At 33.8% G+C, this 22,298-nt stretch overlaps 1 protein-coding gene across 4 annotated transcripts in view; it reads right to left on the reverse strand.

The window, feature by feature from the left end:
* SCLT1 (sodium channel and clathrin linker 1) overlaps positions 1 to 22,298 on the reverse strand; it is a 216,804-nt gene that overhangs the window by 71,723 nt on the left and 122,783 nt on the right. For all 4 annotated transcript variants that reach the window (XM_063723660.1, XM_002815139.6, XM_054554496.2 and 1 more), the window contains 6 exons: positions 19,858 to 19,949; positions 14,577 to 14,754; positions 11,997 to 12,095; positions 7,740 to 7,811; positions 4,066 to 4,140; positions 1,599 to 1,744 (listed from right to left, as the gene is read on the reverse strand). In XM_063723660.1, the coding sequence (XP_063579730.1) occupies positions 1,599 to 1,744; positions 4,066 to 4,140; positions 7,740 to 7,811; positions 11,997 to 12,095; positions 14,577 to 14,754; positions 19,858 to 19,949 (662 nt within the window). The remainder of the gene's footprint in view (positions 1 to 1,598; positions 1,745 to 4,065; positions 4,141 to 7,739; positions 7,812 to 11,996; positions 12,096 to 14,576; positions 14,755 to 19,857; positions 19,950 to 22,298) is intronic.

Genomic DNA, 22,298 nt, shown 5'->3' on the forward strand with positions numbered 1-22,298 from the left:
CAAGCCTCTGGGTCTAATTACCAGTTTTTAGGAACTACATGAGACAGAGCAAATAGCATCAATATACATGCATGTAGTGGGGGAAACTCTACATTACTAAGAACTCAGTTTTTAAAACAAATTATTTGCAACAACAACAAAAAAAATACAGAAAAGGGGATTCCCAGAGATTAAAGGAGATGTAAGACTACAGCACTCCAAGCATTCCTGAAATTAGAAATGGACAAGAGAACTCACACTCAAGAGAAACCCTTTAAATGAAGTGACTAAGAAAAAAATTCATCAAATATACCTTAAAGCACATATGAAAACTTAGGGGAAAACTCTTCGTATGTGGAGAATGTGGGAAAGCCTTCATTAATTCCTCCTGTCTTGATGAACGTGTAAGAATTGATACTGAGGAGAAGAACTCTGCTTATAAAAAGAATGCATGGGAACCTTTTAGTCATTTCTCATTTCCTTAATGAAGGAAAATAACTCATATTGGAAAGAAGCCCGGTAAATCTAAAGAAGATGGGCTAATCCTTATCCTTCACTCAGCCTTCAAAATTTATCCTGGAGGGAAGTTTTTTGAAAGTAAGGAACATGGGAAGGTCTTTTACCCAGTCCTCGCACCTTATTCTATGTTTACACCCTTTAGGAAGTATGTGAGAGTTCATCCTGGATAATAGCTTTATGAATATAAGGAACATAAAGAAGACTTCGATATCTCCTTTTACTGTACACACGCAAAATACTCATAATGCAGAGACACCATGTGAATTAAAACAAATGCAGGAATGCTTTTATTCAATACTCCTCCCTTAAGAGACATATGGATATATACACTGGAGAGAAATCCCGTGAATGTATGGTATTGGGAAAAGCCTTCATGTGTGATACTTCTCTTAGTACATACAAGATTTATGCTGGAATAAACCAGCTCCTCCTGCAGGTTTGATCTGGAAGTAACCATATGAGCAGATTATCTGAATAGGTTATTGAAAATTACACATATATTTATTAAACAAATTTGCAAGATCTCTTATTAAAAAAATCTTTATTAAGTAACTTAGGTATTAGCATTTATTTAAAAAATATATTTTGAACACATACACAGATTGAGATTTCAGGCAATTCAAATAAGAAAATTTTACTATATTAGGTAATACTGTCAGGGTGGGGAGGTAAAAAATAAAATGGATATGTCAAATTATGACTTTATCACTTTTACAGATAATAAAATATACAAGATGGATCATTATAGAATATTCACTATAACAAGAAATACACTAAGTATAGGTAGTATAAAAGAATATAAGCAAGCTACTATAATAGCTGCACAATTGGTACAAAGACAACAATATTATAAACATCCTATTTAACTGCCAGAAAGGATACATTTAAAAGAAAATGGTATGCTACTGTTAAATCTTTTCTTCCTGCAGAAATTTGTTTTCAGAAATAATCTTGAATAAAATTATATTTGGTCCTAATTTTTTTTTTCAACATAAGATATATTGTAAGTCCTACCAAAAAAAAAAAAAAGGTAGAGAATCTGTCAAAAATTGTGTGAATCCTGAAGATGTTATCACAGAAAATCCAAAAGAAAAACTTACTCAGTTTCAAGTTGTTTTATTCTATTTTCTGCTCTCGTAAGTCTTAGCTGAAGATCATCTTTTGAACGCTCTGAAACCAGGAATCTTTGGTGCATTTCTTCCAGTTTTCTGTAATCACTCTCATTTCCTCTGCCTTCACGGTAAATCTGCAGAAAAGGCTTATTAGGTATATAATACTACAGAAGAAACTGTCTTAATAAACAGTTTAGAAACAGAAATCAATGGAAGAAACAAAAAGCCATGATCATGTGTTCATTTGTTCCGACTGTAACATATGAAACACATCAATAATTAAATCTGGTTCTGTCACATTCACAAAATAAAATGCTAAAAACTGATATATAAAACAGTAATTGTTTTGAGACCAGCCTGGGCAACATAGCAAGACCCCGTCATCTAAAAAAAGTATTAAAAAATTAGCTGGGCATGGTGGCTCACACCTGCAGTCCCAGCTATTAAGGGAGGCTCAGGTAGGAGGATCCTTGAGCCCAGATGGAGGCTGCAGTGAGCCATGATCATGTTCATTGTACTCTAGTCTGGGCAATAGGGCAAGACCTTGTCTCTTAAAAAATAGAGTTTTTTTTTTGGAATTATTCATGCTCATGGTAAACTATGCAATAATAAAAAATGTAAAGCAGCTGAAGTAAAAATAAATGTCAACTTAGAGATAACCACTGGTGATTCTTTGATGAATACCGTTCAATACAATCCTCTTTTCCAATATTCAAAAATAAAGATACATGCCATGGTGCAATAACTAGAACTCTCTGCAAGTGACTCCAGAATCTCACTCTGGGTTACCTGGACAATGATCTAGCTTGGATGGGGCTTCCCCCTTCCTCAGCAGTGGTGGTTGTACCCAACCTCAACTTTCCATGCAATGGGGCTCCCTCTTACAGCACAGGGTCTGTAACATCCTACAAGATCCAAGGTCTCCAGGTGCTAAGCAGTTCACATGTTGAAGCAAATCCTGCACACAGCTACCCTCAAAATCCAGACTGCCTGGCCAAGTAACCTGTGCCTTCCCCACTGACAGGACTGCTTTGTCACTCTCTATAAAAACATGGAGTATCAGCACGTCAACATTCCACTACTGGAATATAGATTTATGCTTCAGACCCAGCAGTACTTTGACCTTAGAACACTGGTCTGTGGAACAGTGGGAGAATAAGGCGCTGTGCTTTCTCTTTACCTGTTGTCTTTTGCCTTGTAAATTTTACATTTCCCCAAAAGCCTTTTCCTTAACCTTTGCCATGTGATGTTAAAACATTCATCCCAAACCCTGATGTATAACAGGTGGCAATCTAAATGTGAACTGATATGCAGATGGAAACTCAGAAGGGACCTACCTTGCAGGAGAGTGGTAACCCTAAGTCCTACTTTGAACACATGTATTTTTTTTTTTCACAAATGGAATTGTACATTATGTTTTGCTTTGTGTATTACTCTTTTACTGATGTCATAATTTTTTCATGTTCATAATAGATATAGACCATAATTTTTATGCTACATAGCTCTTCTTTGAAAATCAAACTCTGACTCTACCATTTACCACTTTTTAACATTGGGTAAGTTACTTAACCTCTGTATGAAAGTTCTTAATGCAGCACCTAAAACACAGTAAGTGCTCAATCAAATTTGGCCTCCCTTTCTTTTCCCAAGGTACTTTAAAAGAGTAGGATATTACTGCTAATAAAAAAGTATATGAAAGAGATGAAAATTTTAAATTATGGACTTCTCCCAATAGTTTTTCTGAAATATCACAGGGCTAAATATTCTTCCTAAGTGTGAAATTAAAATCTGTACTTCCAAAAGGTAAAAATCATAGCAATGCTATGATTTTCTGCTTATATATACTTGTTTTATTTATAGATGGCCTAAGCACCATAACAGCTAACATAAAATTCAAAAAGAAAGTAAAGACAAAGTGAAAATTTGTAGGATGAGGTTTAAGCAAGAAATATAGCTACTTCACAAAATTTATATATTTAAGTACGAAGTTCAAAGAATACAGCCACTCTTGGAAAAGAATTGTATCCAGACAACATCAGTATTTAACTGCAGACTCAGAATATATTTAAGAAAAGTGGGAGGCTGAGGCGGGCGGATCACGAGGTCAGGAGATAGAGACCATCCTGGCTAACATGGTGAAACCCCGTCTCTACTAAAAATACAAAAAAATTAGCCAGGCGTGGTGGCACGCGCCTGTAGTCCCAGCTACTGAGGAGGCTGAGGCAGGAGAATTGCTTGAACCCAGGAGGTGGAGGTTGCAGTGAGCCGAGATCGCGCCACTGCACTCCAGCCTGGGTGACAGAGTGAGACTCCATTGCAAAAAAAAGAAAGAAAAGAAAAACTTACCAGGACAATACTAACAAATAAAGGAATTGCTAGTAGATGGCATGATGGAAGCAGACAGTAATGTTGCATATTTGCAGTTGGGTTTTAGGTAGTTATATTTCCTTTTTACCTTTTCTAGTTCTTCTTCCACTGCTTTTTTTTCCTTAATGATTCGTTCAATTTGGCCTTGTTTTTCAGCACACTCCTATAAATTCAAGTCATATTGTAAATATATACATTTGGTAACATCTTAAGAAAAGTGGGGAAAAATGAGGAAGTAAAATAATTTGTTCATAATGGGAATATCATAGTTATCAACACAAGTTTAAGGTTATATTGATTAAAAACAAAACAAAACTCAATATTTGAAGAGCAACCTAACCCAGGATTTCAGAAATTGCCTCCAGCAGTAGGATGCCAAGGAGTTCTAATTAAACAGACTGAGGTTGGGGGATTCCAGGGAGAAAAAAATAAATAGAACCCCTTTCTCATACTATAGATTTTCTTTTTATATACTCTTATCAAGTATTTTGAAAAGGGAACATAGAACCAGATAGTGGCACAAAACCCTCAGGGATAACCTATGGCCTAACAGATATGTGGGTGTATAAATTCTAACAAAGTTAACTTTTTTCTTTACAAAAATTACAGCCAACAGAAATACTAAAAATATTTTATTAGCATGAACATAAAGTATTTCTGCTCAAAAGATTTTACTCTGTATTTAGCAAGCATATCAATTAGATAATAAAATTTAACATTTTGCTAATGAACCTAAAACAAAAAAATCATTATAATTATTAGTTCTTCACAATTATTTGTATTTATACATTTATTTTGGAGAATGGGTAATGGGTATGGCTTTTTTTCCTCTTTTTTTTTTTTTTTTTTTTTTCTAATTGTGAATCATGCTTTGGAGGAACCGCTTTGCTAACCGTGCACTACTTACTAATGATGTTCAATTATTTTACAGAAGAAGTGTATTTCAGTATGTTTTTAAATTTTAAAGTAAGCTTATTTTGTGACCCAAAATTAATCACCATTGATTATAATGAAGATCTTTACTCTATGTTACAAATCAGTTGACAAATTTAAATTTAATATCTTTTATTAAGATAGAACCCTAAGTGTATACAAAATGCAACATTAATATTCCACATATTCATACAGTAAGTTGCTTATCTAGGAGAGGGTAGTTTCAGTGCTAAATTTGGGATTTTACCTACATTCATAACTCCTCCCATGTGATTTTTAGTATATATGTTAATAACAAAGTCTGGCTCACACTTCTGGGGCTGGTAAGTGGTATATAAAGAAATGCATGTGTAAGTATGCTTCATAGCCCTCTCCACCCAATCCACCATTTCACTGACAAATGATGATGGCCTAAAGAATATTTGGTTAACCTGGGGGTAAAAAAGGTAAAATGAGACAGCAAAGTTTAAGCCTTTAGAGAGAATTACCATACTAATTTTATTAGAAATGCACTATAATACTAAAGCAAACATTAAAAATTACTATTACAAAGTTCTTAGAGATATTTGCTTATCACCACTGACATGCCTACCTGTGGGGGAAAATATGACAAAATAATAGATATTTTTTCAGGTACTCATGGAGTATTTCCAAAATAATACTCTATAAAAGAAGTCTCAATACATATTAAGAACCAATCATATAGACCATGATCTATGCTGCCGACCTAACCAAATGAGAAATCAACAATAAAAGACAGTGTAAATCCTCATGTATTTAGAAACTAAAAAAAAAGACTTCCAAAAAAATTCATGCATCAAAAGAAAAGATCATAATGAACATTTTATGTTACTTCTGTAAGTTTGAACATTTTATAATTAATTTTCTTATTTGATATAGATTAATAGCAATCTGCTACATGGCAGAATAAAACCTTGAATATTCTTAAGATAAACCACACCTTACCAGAGAAAACAAAGGCTGTTAGGTACGTGTTGGTCTCCAAAGGGAGATATGTAGTTTGAAATATAATGGCTTCGGCTTTTTCTTAATCTATTAAATAATCTGCCCCCTCATCTAAAATACAAGTTTTTCTCCTTCCTGTGAGCATACCTTAATTTTGGGTTAGCAACAGTATGCATAACTTCTTTCCTGGACTTCATAGTGTAAATAATAGTATAGATGGATAGCATATTAATACTAATGCTATTAGTCTAGATAGTAAAATTGTTAATAATAGAAAACAATAGCAAGCATCAGGTTATTATGCTTCAAACTGTAGCTTAGATTTTTTGAGAAAATCTGTCTTAAAGTAGCCAAACATGTTTTCCTTTGAACATATTTTTAACATAATACTTCAAACTTTTCAACTACACAGTATAGTTCTCCCCATAGAATCAACATGACTATGAGATGTTTCATATCTTTAGAAAAATCACTTAGCTATGAAATAGAATAGTTTTACTGTAAGAAACACTTTTTGCAGTAAACTGAAATTGTCATTCTTTTTACTCTAAAGTGAGTTTAATATAGCTCTGGTTGTTACACAGCTAACAATGATTTGAAAAATCCCTGGAAGTCTTAGCCAGTCCTTGTTCCCTTGAGAATATAGAAAGAATGAATATTCATGCCCTTGCAGAATTTACCATCCATTAAATGATCTTGGACTTGGGGTAGTACCCTTCTACTCCTTTTTCCACAAAGATATGAATCTCTTGATAGTTAATCAGCCCATGAAAGAGAACAAGCAAAATAACTGGGTGATAGAAAAGGAAGCAAAACTGTGCAACAACAAAAAATTACATGTGACCAACTGGCCACATTGCATCCCACTAATTTTACTTCATGTTCCTACATTATTAAAATAAGTGACATTAAACAAACAAATACAAAATAAATATTCCTTGTTCTATTACATTTGGGACCAATACACAATGATTAAGGTCTCATCATGGGCTCTCCAAAGTTTGTAGAATGGCGAAAGAAAATGTGATCCTTCTTTCAGAGTGTTTAAATATACCATTCAGTTGATAAACATTTAAAAATATACTCTGCAAAACACTGTACTAGGCAAGCAATAGGGAAAATAAAGGAAGGCGTAAGACTCTACTATGTTGAGATGCTTACAATCTAATTGCAGAGATAAGATTTTCATGGAGAGAGACAGAGTGTGTATGCTCAACATACACCTAATGCATGATAGTTATTACAAGATATGATTCATCGATAAATTTTGTAATAGAGATAAAAAGTGATACAGGGAGTCAGAAAAGATGAGAGTTTGTGAATTTACAAACATTTTCTAAATTCTTGAAAATTGTTATACTTTTATTCTCTTGTAAGCAAGGTTATTAAATTTCATTACATCAGATCTTCAAGTTAAACTTCTATTTCCAATCCCACCTCTAGCCACACAAGTATTCTTTTCCTCTCCCCTCTTGGCCTACTCATTCCTCAGTATTCATTTCTTTCAGGAAGCTTTCTGTCTTTCTTCCTTCCCACTGTTATATATACTTTCTCTTTCTCCTTGGTTTCCCAGATAAACTCAGCATATGATAGGAGCTACAGCTAGCAATAGCATCCTGTGCATTCTCTGTCAAAGACAGGTAGTTACAGTAAAATGTGATAAATGCCACCTATCTTTCCTGCTAGAACATAAGCCATAAGACTGCTGCAAACATGTCTATCTGGATTTTCACTTTTTTCTTAGCACCTAGCCAGGGCTTGGTTTAATAAGTATCTTTTGAATGAATGAATCCCCAATAGTATATATCTTGGCCTTTAAAATAAGCAATATTTGGAAGAAAATATCAGTATAGTCAAACATACCATTTGAAGGGCTGAAAGTTCTTCTGTTAATCGAGAAATTTGTATATTACATTGTTTTTTGGTGTTTGCAACCTGTAAATTAAGACATTTACTCATTATTTGGGTCTAGAATAAAAATGATTAATATCTGATAAAAACACTTAGAATAATAATTTTGATAAAAATAAAATTGTAACTTTTAGGGCATAAAAGACAAATAAGCACATAATATATTAAAGAGCCAAGAATCTGCCATGAAAGTGGAAGGAGTGAATAGAATGGTATATCCAAAAGGACCATGGTTGTCAAACATTTTGGTCATAGGATGCTTTTACCCACGATTAAACAAAAGATCTTTCGCTTATAATGGGTTCTATGAAAATCTACCATATTAGAAATGAAAACAGAAAATTTAAAGACATTTACTTACTAATCTCTTCAAAAGTAATTTTTTACCGATTAACCTGAACAATATTTTTATGAGAAATAAGTATATTCTCCAAAACTAAAAATTTTTGAGAAGAGTGGCATTTAAAAAATTCTTTAGCAAATTTCCTTAATGTCTGGCTGAATAGAAGCTAGATTCTGATATCTCCTTCTGTATTCAACCTATTGTGTTGTCACATATCATACAGCCTCTGGAAAACAACACTGCACACGTGTGAGAGAATGAGTGAAAAAGGCAGATGACATCTTAACTACAATTACAGAAGTAGGTGTGACCTTGTGGCCTCTCTGAACAATATTTTTGAGAACTGCTGCTATAAAGCAAGTCAAAATTTAATTAATAACTTTTAAGGTTTTGGGAGGCCGAGGTGGGCGGATCACGAGGTCAGGAGATCGAGACCATTCTGGCTAACACAGTGAAACCCCGTCTCTATTAAAAAAAAAAATACAAAAAATTAGCCGGGCATGGTGGCGGGCACCTGTAATCCCAGATACTCGGGAGGCTGTGGCAGGAGAATGGCGTGAACCCGGGAGGCAGAGCTTGCAGTGAGCCGAGATCGCACCATTGCACTCCAGCCTGGGCAACAAACAGAGCGAGACTCTATCTCAAAAAAAAAAAAAAAAAAAAACTTTTAAGGTGCTTTTGATTCATAAACAGAATACTTTTTTAAATAATACACATCACATCCCAGTATTAAATTACTTTTACATCTGAAGATATTTAAATTAATATTTAATAACATTTAATAAATTTAATTAACATTTAAATATCTTCAGAAAGAACACTATTAATGTGCACAGAGTATTTTGAAGAATTAGTCACATCTCATCAGGATTTCTCTATGACAATAAATTTTTCTAATAACTATTCATGCTTTTTAAAAGGACTGTGAAGAATACTGATGCCAATAGTATATCATCAGTAAATTTTATGATCTAAAGGTCTTTGAGAATTTTCTAGCACAAGATGGACTATTTTGAAAATATGACGTAAACTTTGTTTAGAACATTTACAATACTGCCATGTACTTTATATGGTTAATTAATATGAGTTATCTTTTTGAAGGCCTGCCAAGCATATTATTTCTGGGTCTATTTTAGTTCTTTTTTTTTTTTTTTTTGAGACAGAGTCTCGCTCTGTTGCCCAGGCTGGAGCACAGCGGCGTGATCTCGGCTCACGGCAAGCTCCGCCTCCTGGGTTCACGCCATTCTCCTGCCTCAGCCTCCAGCTGCGACTACAGGCACCCACCACCACGCCCAGATAATTTTTTGTATTTTTAGTAGAGATGGGGTTTCACCATGTTAGCCAGAATGGTCTCGATCTCCTGACCTCGTGATCCTCCCAATCTCCTGACCTCATGATCCTCCCGCCTTGGCCTCCCAAAGTGCTGGGATTACAGGAGGTGAGCCACCGCACCCGGTGAGCTCTTTTTAAGGTTATAATTTGATGTAGACTTTTCCTATGAATAATTATGTTAAGAATCAATGTATTCTGTTTATGAAATCAGTAACAATAACAGATAGAATTTATTGAGGATTAATGTGTGTTAGGTACTATTCAGAGTGCTTTACATGTATTATCTCGTTAATTCTCACAAAAATCCAGTGAGGTTGTTATTATTTCCATTATAGATGAAGAAGACTGAGGCAGAGAAATTAAGTCATAAATGTTCCTATAATATAGAAATTTTGGTTCTTATAAGCCCTGTCATGTCTGTCGCTCTCTCACATAATTTCTAAATTATGTTCTTTTTAGTGTCTAGAAATGATACAGCTAACTTGAGGGTTTATGACAATAAGAGGGTACATATTTTGAAATACATTTATAGTAATCCTGGCAAATTCAGACGAATCAAACTATTCATGCCTTTTAAAAGGACTGTGTAGAACTATTGACACTGATGGCATATCATACGTAAACTACTATGCTCCAAAGGTCATATGGAATTCCCTAGAGTTAGCATCTAATGAAACAAAATGTAAACTTTTGTCATGTGAGGAAACACACATTTCAGTGAGGTGGTTTACTTTGATTGGGGTTTTGAAGTCTGTAGAGGGACTAATATCCTTCTCTTGTCCTAACCTCACTTTATATAAGCATTTCCCTCTATAATTTTATGAATAGTAAGGACATTATAAACCAAATAGTAAGATAAACTATTAAGAAATAGGAAAATCCAATAATGGTACTAGCCATGATTTAAAATCAAAAGTAAACAATGTATTTTTTTACGAATTTTATTTATTTGAGAGATATCTAAGAAATAAAGTATTTTCATATTTTAAAGAAATAAGCCACTGTCATATTTTTTTTCAATTTTATAGCCAGAACAGAAATATGTGACAATTTATTCATTATATTTACTTTAGTCAATAGGAAGAGATACATGTAAAGTTATTCTCAATTTAACAGATTAATTCTACATATTTGAAGGTCATGCTGTGAATAATTTGGGATTAAATGAAATTCACAGAACAATACTAAAAATAGTGGCTATCTCTGGGTATTAAACTTGTAATTTTAATTTTCTTTTATACATATTTTTCATTTATACATATTTTCTTATACATATTTTCCATTTCTTTTTACAATGAGTATTTGTCACTTTTAATAATAATTTTAAAAGTTTACTTAAAAAAATAAACTTGGCAACAGTGTGGAACTCAGAGGGGGCAAAGACCCAGCAAAACGCCTGGCACACAGGAAGTGCTCAATAAATACTTCCCGAGTGAATAGTTGTAATGGCAGGGAAAGGCTGGCTACAGGAAATCAACAGGAACACCTAACGAAGGATCAATCTGGGACTGACTACAGGAGTAAGTTCACTTTCAGACATGTTGAGCTTCAGATGCCTGGTAGGACTACATATTTGAATAGGGAAATAATTGGATTTTAGGAAGCATCTGTATTTTCTGTTTGCAAAACATTTGGAATGAATGAGATCACAATGCTTTTGAAAAATTCTACTTAGATTATTTAAAGCTTCATGCGAAAGACGACCTTCATCAACCTCAAAATCAATTTGAATTTATTTTAGGATAAGGAAATACAATTAGAGGAATGCTCATACCAAGAATACTTTAATAAAATATTTTTATCATTAAAAGTATAAAGTTTATTAATATTTATTTTAAAAATATGTCATCAAGAATATTTTAGGCTATAGTCCAACATTACAGTACTCTCAACTTCACAAATAGGAAAGACAGAGCTCCTGCAGAAAGGATACAGAAGATTAGAAATTAAAAAGCCCACGGTTTACTTTGAACTCTGCCTTAAATTAAAAATTTTATCTTGGGAAATTATCTAATTTCAGTCATATAAAGACGAAGTACTAGATTTTTCTCTTTACACCATGATTCTGTAAAAGTAATAGATTTCTAAGAAATACTTCTGCAGGAAGAAATGTTATACAGTGGCTTTGTGGAAATAAAAATTCTACCACTTAGTTGCTTGGGAGAAAGCAAACATTTTAACTTTATTTTTTCTACACTGATGAAGTTTTGAAAACCAGTTTAAAACGACAGTTCACCTAGGAGAGAAATAATATTGCCCACAAAAAATACAGATAAGGAAAAAAAAGGAACATCTTTATTTTATCCAGTGGAGGGCTATACAGTATATCCCACGATCCTACTGGAGATAATTTTAAAGGAGCCCTTACTCAGTTCCTTTAGTTAGTTTTTAAACACTTATGTTAATAATTTCATATAGAGTCTTTATAATTATGTAGGCAAGTATTTTAATTTTAATTTACAAATATTTAGGTAGAATTTAGTTTTTAGTTGTGACTTAAATTCTGAATTTTAAATATAATTAAAAATCCTTACTTCTTTCTTGGTTCTTATGGTAGCATCTTGTACAAACCGAGAAACTGTCTCTTTCATTTTCTCTATGTCTTCTTCTTTTTGCTTTTCCTCAAGTAGAGCCTTCAGAAAATAATCATTTCATGTTATAGATAACATCATTATTAGTAAAGATAGTAACGGGTAAAAACCTATCCACTAGTCACTTTCTATAAACACCTTATTCAAAACTTCTGGGACATCTCTACTTGAATATCATGTTGAAATCATGAATGATATTTATTTTCCCTAACCTCCTCACCTGCCCTTGTCTTAAATAAAGATACTTTCTCTATGGTATTTATTTCAGCCAATGTTTCTAACACCTTTCTAATCTCTACAGCCAGAAATCTTAAAACCATTTTTGAATTTTCCATTTTTTCAAGTCCCTATATAAAGTAAATCATCAAATCTAGGTATTGTATCCTTATAAGAATCTACTGAATTTCTCTTTCCATTATTTAGTATTATTCAAATTATGTCACTCATTAAGTCATAACTTGATCATTGCAGACACCACTTGTTTGTCTCTTTGATGTGTTTCTATCATTCCAATCATTTCCATCTCCCGCCAAATAAATATTACCATAATCCTAGCTCTGCTGTCAGTCACACTCCATTTCCTTGCTTCTCTGTGAAGCAAAACTCTGTAACTTGTTCATCTCCAAGACTTTTCCTCTCAATCTCTTTTATACTCCCTGGAATCAGGCTTTCACCACCATGATCTCCATATTGATTACCTGTAAGTACATTTTCAGTACTTCTTTACCAGCAGCACTTGAAATATTTACTTTCCTCTCCTTGTTATACTTTCTGAATGTGATTTTCAGCACATCACACACAGTACTGGTTTTCCTCCTACCTCACTGATCATTCCTCTTCAGTCTGCATTGCTGATTCTTCCTCATCTCCTGAACCTCTTAATACTGGACTACCCAAGGTTCACTTCTTGTCCCCCTCTCTATCTGTCCTTCTCTTAGTGGTCTAATCAAATCTCATGGTTTTAAATATCATTTATATGCTGACAATCCCCATATTTACATCTCTAACACAAACCTTTTTTCTGGGCTTGGAACTCCTTCAATGAGGCCAAATTGAATCCATTTTAAATCAACATGTAAGTGGCCCTGTGTTGTTCCCACCATCTTCCAAAGGTACCATACACATTCTTACCTCTGTTTTTTTAAAAATTGTTTTTTAAGATAAATTCCCTCCACCTTAAACAAGTAAGATAGTGAGAAGTAACAGCTGTTCTTATGTAATAACCTTGAGGGGGAGAAGGGGAACTATGCTAGGCTGTACTTCCTGCCTTGTCTGTATGATCGGTTGGGAGAACCTTTGACTTTGAACAAGCAACTGAAGATGGGAACCCTCTAGCAATTAAGCAATGAGTCAAGGAGCAGCTTAATATTGTAGCCATAGACAGCCTCTGTGAGGGTCTGTTGACTTAAGATTTGAGTGAGAAGATTTGGGAAGAGGATGGGCAATGAGTGTTCCTACTATTTTCTCTGTCCACTGTGCTCTACACAAGATGTTTATTTTTAATGGCTTGGTATAAGAGTGCTCATACAAGTAGGCTTCAGAGGGTAGAGATAAAAATTTTTTCTTGACCTTAATTTTTCCAGCTGATTTAGGTATTCAACACAATTCCCAAGCATATTATGTCTATTGTGTGCCTCTTAACCATTCTAAAAGACAGTATTCAGATCACAGATGAAAATATTAGTTGAAAGGCATGATAAACACCTTAGCATTTCCACAGTTAGGATTTAGATAATTAATTCTTTTTTATTTATTAGCTTCTCAATATCCAACTTACACTATGTTCTGTTTTAGAGCTCTCTTGAAAAATCCTCTGTAAAAAGGGAAATAAAAAGAAAACAAAGCATTTCCTTTGTACCCGTATTCTGCATATAGTAGGCATTCAATAAATGTTGGTAAATAAATTAATGACTTAATGAACTCTACATAAGGGAGGCCGCAAAATAAACGTTAAAACATTTGTTTTGTGACTTCAATAAACTTAAATGTATCATTCATAGAGAAGCAGTATATGACAAGGAACACTGTATTTGACAGCACAGGAATCACAATTGTTAGAGAATTAAAAAAGAACAGTGACATCAAGACTTCAGTAAATAAATCTTTAAAGCCAATTAAGCTTCCGCTTTATTAAAGTAATTGAGTATATGATGAAGGGGAATAGAGACGGGTAAGATTTATCAGATTCAACTGAATAAAATATAGGGTATACTGAAGTAAAGCATTGTTAACAGTTTTTTTTTTTTTTAAAGTATGAGACTACAGGGGATGAAGATTAGTTACGCAGTATCTGGAAGAATAAGAAAGTCTGATATTTATACGTTATTTTAGAAAAGAATTGACAGTTTATCATATTATGATATCTGGTTTTACCATCCAAGAATATGGATGATTACTAATGAACAGAGTAGCAATTTCACTTTCATGCATTTATTCAACAGCTATTGAATCCCTTACTGTGAGGTCACATGGGAGAATAGTCAACATTTTATTATATCTAAACATATTTACTAGTTTTCTTACCTGACTTTTTTGAAGGTTAGCTTCTTCTAAGAGTTGCATGCTATTTCTGGCTCTTACAATAGCCTCGTATCTCTCACTTTCTAATTCATTGCACTTTGCTTGTAGCTCTCTGGTCTGTTTTTCCAGATGTGTATTTTCGGTTCTTAATTGGTTGGCTTCTTGGATTGTCACACATAATCTAGAAATCAATAATTACACTGGGAAAGTTAAACTTTTTTAAAGGGAAGGAGGGAGATTTACTGAGCATCTACTATAGGACAGGTATTATGCCAGTAACTTTCACATGTATTAATATTTTCTCATTTGATACTCATTACCCTTCTATAAAGTAGGTTTTACTATCTCCATATCTTCATTTTAAAGAACAACAAACATACTCAGAGAGGTTAGGCATTTGATTAAGGTCATAGGGCTAATGAGCAGTGGGGCTGAGACTGAGTCTGGATTTCCTGATCCTAATTATGTTATACTTGTTATGGTATCACACTGTATTATATAGTTACATGACAATGATATAAAGCAAACACTTAAGAAATGAGTTGTTCTTTACATTTATATGGTCTTTTCTCTTTTCTCCCCTTTCATACTCTCTACCCAGACAAGCTATGTTAACTTACTAATGTATATCTTAAAATAATTTTCTCAATATTCATATGATCATATGTACATACATATATACTCATGTTCATATACACACAAATATACACACATATTATACATACAGCTAACCACAGGAGCTTTTTAAACTTTTGTTATAACAATAAAAATCATAGTATACACCCTTTTCTGTACTTGCTTTTCTCATCTAATAATATAGAAATCTCATCAAGTTAGAAAGGCTCCTTCCTTTCCTAGTCTAATGAATGTAACCTCATCTCACTGTTAATTTGCATTTCTCTATTAGAAAGTTTAGGCAGATTTTCTTCCTTTTGTAAGCCATATGGATTTTGTTCTTTGAATTTCTTCTAATCTTCTTTGCATGTTTTTTTCCGATGGGTTATTTACTTTGCTCTTCCCTTTATAAGAACTCTAAATTATAAATATTAACCCTTAGTCTGTCCTTTATGCTGCAAATTTTTTTTTCCAAATCTACTTTTTTGTTGCTGTTGCCTGTTGACTCTATTTAGGGAATCTTCGCCACACTAAAAATTTAATACAGCTAAATTTGACTATTTTTTTCAACTTTTGGGATTTCAGTTTTTATAAAGATGGTCTCCTTCATCCATAGATTGTCAGTGTAATCTCTTAGATTTCCTCCAAAGATTTCCATGACTTTAATTTTTACCCCTAAATTTTTAATCCTGACTCATTTGAATTTACTCCTGAATATGATGTAAGAGAAGAGTCCAACTTAAGTTCCAGACTAATGGCCAGTTGTATGAATACCATTAGTAACTAATGAATTTAAATACTCCTATTATCATCCCCAAAATATGCAAATTCATATATGCAAATATCATAATTTACTAGTAGATTATGTTGCATTGATCTACTTATTTATTACATGCTCAACTCATTTTAATTTGATTATTGTGGCTTTATAACATGTTTGGTAAGATTTATTTTATAATTTTCTTTGTTATTTGTTATTTTCAGGCATTTCTTTTTTTTAAATAGTAGAAGCAGCAGCCTTCTCTATACTCCCCACTACCCACATCAAAACCCTCTTCCTGTCAGTCAAGTGGTTTATTTTTTCACGCATTTGGTAATTTTTGATTAAGTTCATATCTGTCTAAACTTAATCTGTGGGAATCCTGAGGGGTCTGTGTTCAAAAATATTTCCCCCAAAGGTTTACTATTTCTTCTTCCATGCACCAGGACTCCCTACCAATCTGTTGCCACTTTAGTTTTTGGGGCTGAGGTTTCCAAATGAACAAATAGTATAATATTAAACAACAGGCTCATATGAGGGCAGAGTTATGGTTACACATTCTCAGAGAAGACTACAATGATTGTTATGATTACTTTTTTCCATTTGGCTACATGGTGGAAATAGTTTTATTTGTTGGCTATCGTTGTTAAGAGGCAGGATTTTTTTCTATTCTAGCCTTTTAATGAGAGTGTAGTTCCTTCAGAGGTTCCAGCCTGCCTAAGGACATTTACCTTCTTGCGACATTATACAGATCCAGCCCTGACTTACTTGGCAGGGAAGTCATTTATTTATCATTCTTGTTTTAGCTTCCTGTTTTTGGTTTTTTTTTGTTTGTACACTTGAGAATTCCCAACTATATAAGTTGAGCATTTAAATGTAATTAAACAGTTCATGCTATAAAGTTTTTATGCTATTAGCATTCTAATATGTAAGTTAAAGAAACAACTTTGAAAACAAATCATGTTGTAATTTATCAAGATGCTTACATTAAGAGGGTTTTTTTTTTTCCAGAATATTTAGTCTGACATATTATGTGAATGGAATAGTCTGCACAATCATTATTAATCATTACTTTGTTTTCCTCCATTTCTAACCTGTGTTACAGAATTATTGGTCCACTCAAATATCTGCCTCAAATATTAAGAATAGATGTTAATTGTATATTATGTCTACTGTATCTGGCTTTTGTTCTTCCTTTATACTGATAATATTAGACTTTACCCGAGCCAAGAAAACAGGGATGGCTAAGAAATCCTCCCACCCTTTTTCTCTAAACCCCCTCTCTCATTTTGTGTTTCAGAACAGAGCTAACAGCATAAAACAACCCTGCTCTCGCTCCATCCCTCCTCATGACTCCCATAAGACTCATGCACACCTTGTTTATCCGCCTATGTAAAACCTCAGACCCCTTCCTTTTCTTTGAAACATTCCTCATTAATGAGCATTCTCCCTACTGCAACAGCCTGAATAAAGTCATCTTCTGAATTATCTGGTACATTTGGTCTTTCACAGTACCCAACTAAATCTTGAGGAAAAACAATTGTATCTAAATTCTGTTTTTCAATCACTTTCATATTACTTTTCTCAAGCTCTCATATACATATATCCTATGGTAACTTAGCTTTTAAAACGTCTTCAGTCTAGGAAGTGAATACTTGCTGAAGAAAGGAGAAAAAAAGTGATTTGGATTCTGATTAAGTAATGAATGAGATATAAATCTGGGTGCATTCTTTAGTAAATATGGGTGAAATCTCAAATATCAATTCAGGCGGATAGTGGCAGCCAACCAAGAGTCAATTATATTATTGAATAATTTTCTTTCCCTAACAATTTAAGCATATGAGTAATGAAGGTCAGAAGGTAGTGGGGGTGATTATACAAGTAAGTGATTCCTTTCAATCAGACTTCATTTAAGTTTTTACTTATTTTTTAAAAACCCTATTTTTAATAGTAGTATCCATTGGTGAATTTTCCCTACTGATGATAATCCTTTGTATTTGTTTAAATAGGTATAAATGTTGTTTAAGGACTTTCCTCTGTCATCTACGGAGATAATCAGATATCACCAGATACTGGCCACTCCTAGAATTCCAGAACCTAAAACACTGGCTGGTACAACAGTAGGTGCTCAACACATGTTGAAAACATGATGCTTCACCTGTGAATACAAAAGTCCCTCTTAGGAGGAAGTCTTAAAGACTTTTCTTCTAACAGTGTATGGAAAATCATACCTAGTCATACTGGGGCATATCTCGACTATCTCTTAGACCTTTTTCTACTACTCCTGTTCAATAGGCATAAAAATAGAAGTTTCAAGTATGCTTTGCGTTTGTCTCCTTTATACTGCCCAAAATTACCACAAACAAACAAACATACAAAAATTATTAAAACTTCATTTCACTTCTTTTCTTCTCAAATCTAATTATTATTGATTCCTTCAAGGATCATACTTGTTTTCCTCTACCTATATTAGTTATTCTAAATATTAGTACACAAAAGGCATTGTTGATGTGGGAGGGGCAGGCATATATTTATTGTCACTTTTATTATAGTCGTGTCAAATGAAAAGATTTTATTAAACAGATAAACTATTCATTTATAGCAAAATAAAATCATCAAAGCACTTGGAAAATGTCATCTTTTCAAGATGACTTTTAGCATCTGGTTAAAAATTACTTCTTAGCTTTAGAAAAAGACAAATATATATTCTCCCTACCTAAAATAAAGTCCACAATCTAATATCAAGTCATGTGGCTCAGCTCGTACAAAGAAAAAAGATTTTTAAAAAAGTACTGCATGGACCATTCTGATATACCAGTGTCCTATACTCAACAGTTTGCAACTATGATGGTATTGGCGTTTGAAATGTGTGGGGACATTTGGTAGTTACAATGCTAAGAGATGCGAGTAGAATTTAGTATTTGGTGCCAGGGATGCTAAACATCCTGTAGTTATTGGCACAGTCTCAAACAACTAAGAATTGTCTCACTCAAAAAGCCAATACTCCGGTTGAAAAACATGACACCAATTGATGATGGTTATCAGGGCAGAGATGAGTGATGGGTAAAGGTATCTGAAGGGCCACTGCAAATTAGAATTCCCAAGAACACAAGGGAGAACAGTACTGGGGAGCAGGATGCACTAGCACCTTGCCTTCTGGAGGACCAAAAGAATTGATGATCAAGTTTCAGCTTGCAAGATTTTTCTGACATATTACGCCCAAGATGCAAAAAGAATCTACATTTAGCTCTTGAAGCTAATCCTTTTTGTAGGATTTATGGTTCATGATTCCTAAAAAATAGTTTTTAAAAATACCATTCCTCTCCTTTCTTGGCCTTCCATTTTAATGGTTTATTTCTACTGTAACTGTATTATTTGTAGAAGTACAGAATTATAGAGGGGTTGAGGTAATATCAAATTTCCTCTTAACTATGATTTTAAAATTTTAACCGCTCTTTAGAAGAAAGAAAGATTTTAGGTTACTGAGGGTCAACTATGACTGAGGGTCAAACTCTGCAGGATGACCTGAGGAGAAATGAAAATAAAGGTGTGCTTTGTGCTCTGCAGTACTGATACAAAAGCATGATATCAAGGGTTTTACTTGTTTCCCAAAAAGTACTGGACTAAATTTGGTACAATTATTCTCATTCAAAGTTAAATTAATGTACTTAGTAAAGGTTCTAAAATCATATTAAACAAATTATCTTTGAATATATATTCAAAGTATAGCAATCTGTTGAATATAATTTTTAATAAACAATGTCGATTAAATCAGATTTTACACCTATGATTATAGTTTTGATTTAGAGTTTATAAAATATTTATTCTAGTAAATATCACACACTGAAACTCTATTGTAAAATATCTTTTAAAACATATCAACAAAGCTAGGTGCATTTAACAATTTACCTTATTTCTAATTGTTTTATACTAGACTGTAAGTGCTGTAAGCGCCTATCTGATGCTTCCTCTCTTCCATGGGCAGACACCACATCCTTCTCCTAGAAAATAAAGAAACTAGAAGCTTACTTTGAGTATGTGAAAATTCAATACACCATTATACAGCATAAAGAAAACAGTTCATGCTATAAAGTTATTATGCTATTAGCATTCTAATACGTACATTAAAAGAAACAATATGACTTTGGAAACAAATCATGTGTATAATAAAAAGGAGGGGAGAACTTCATCATCAATCCTGTGTTAATAAAAAATACTCAAAACAGTTATTGCACTTAGATTTGTACCAATATTTCAAACTATTTCTATAGTACAAGTCTAACAAAACGAGAGGGATTTCTATGCAGATAATGTGCCTTTAGAATATGCTCTCTTAACTATATTATTCTATGTCTCATTAACTATCAAGGTAATCACAGGGTCTTTCTTCTTTGACATAGTGATGCTTTGACCTATATTAATAAATTTTATTTGTATCAACTTTCTAAGGAAATTTCTTGTTCATCTTTTCTTGCTTCATGTGTTAACAAATATTTTTTATGATGCCATAACTTTTTTTTTTTTGAGACAGAATCTCACCCTGTCGTCCAGGCTGGAGTGCAGTGGTACGATCTTGGCTCACTGCAACCTCTGCCGCCCAGGTTCAAGTGATTCTCCTAGCTCAGCCTCCCGAGTAGCTGGGATTACAGGTGCCTGCTACCGCGCTCGGCAAATTTTTTTATTTTTAGTAGAGACGGGGTTTCACCATATTGGCCAGGCTGGTCTTGAACTCCTGACCTCGTGATCCACCCGCCTTGGCCTCCCAAAGTGCTGGGATTACAGGCGTGAGCCACCGTGCTTGGCCATTTTTTTTTTTTTTTTTTTTTTTTTAGGGTCTTGTTATGTTACCTAGGCTGCACTCAAACTCCTTGGATCAAGTGATCCTCCTGTATCAGCCTCTCGAGTAGCTGGGAATACAGATGCACACCACCATGCCCAGCCTAAGAATGTCATTTTAATTCCTCTATTGCTTTTAGGTATATCTGTTTGAACTATTTTTTAGTGGTCGCTGTAGAGATTACAATATGCATCTTGAACTTACCCAACTTATTCAGAGTTAATATTTAGATAATAGTTCAGAGAAAACACTGGAACCTTGCAACACTGTATATCCATGTACGATCCCAGTCCTGAATGCCATTGTTGTCATATATTACATCTGCACACTTTACAAATCCATCAAATATGGTGTTATTAGTTCTGCTATAAGCAGCCATCTTTTAAAGATATTAAGAGAAAAGTATGTACACATGTTATTTCATATTTGCCATTTCTGTTGCTTTTCGTTTCTTCTTATATCTGAGTCGCCATTTGGTGTCATTTCCTTTTAGCCTAAAGAACTTCCTTCAGAATTTTTTGAATGCAGGTCTGCTGGGGACAAACTCTCTCATTTTTGGTTTATTTGAAAATGCCTGTATTTTGCCTTCATTTTTGAAGTATAACTTCACTGAATATAGAATTCTTAGTATTTTTTTCTTCAGCATTTGAAATATATTATTCTAATACTTTCTGTTTCCACAGGTTTTTTTTTTTTCCTCCCTTCCAGCCTTTATTTTTGATTCAAGGGGTACATGGGCAGGTTTGCTACATGGGTAAATTGTGTATCAGGGGGTTTGGTATACTGATTATTTTGCCACCTAGGTAATAAGCATAGTACCTGATAGGTAGTTTTTCAATACTCACCGTCCTCCCATCCCCTACCCTCCAGTAGGGCCAGTGTATATCATTCTCTTTAGTGTCCATTTGTACTCAGCGTTTAGCTCCCACTTATAAGTGAGGACATGCAGTATTTGGTTTTCCGTTCCTGAGTTAATTTGCTTAGGATAATGGCCTCCAGCTGCATCCATATTACTGCAAAGGACATGATTTCATTCTTTTTATGGCTGTGTAGTATTCCATGGTGTACACGTACCACATTTTCTTTATCCAGTCTGCTGCTGATGGGCATCTAGGTTGATCCTATCTCTTTGTTATTGTGAATAGTGCTGTGATGAACATACATGGACATGTGTCTTGATGGTAGAATGATTTATATTACTTTGTTATATACCCAGTAATGGGATTGCTCAGTTGAATGGCACTTCTGTTTGAGTTCTTTGAGAAATCTCCAAACCTCTTTCCACAGTGGCTGAACTAGTTTCCATTCCCACCAGCAGTGGATAAACATTCTCTTTTCTCAGCAATTTTGCCAGCATGTGTAATTTTTTGACTTTGTAATGATAGCCATTCTGACAGGTGTGAGATGGTATCTCATTGCGATTTTGATTTGCATTTTTCTAATTCATAGTGTTGAGCATTTTTTCATTTGCTTGTTGGCCATATGTATATCTTCTTTTGAAAAGTGTCTATTT

The sequence above is a fragment of the Pongo abelii genome, chromosome 3 (assembly GCF_028885655.2).
Source record: "Pongo abelii isolate AG06213 chromosome 3, NHGRI_mPonAbe1-v2.0_pri, whole genome shotgun sequence".
Taxonomy (NCBI): domain Eukaryota; kingdom Metazoa; phylum Chordata; class Mammalia; order Primates; family Hominidae; genus Pongo; species Pongo abelii.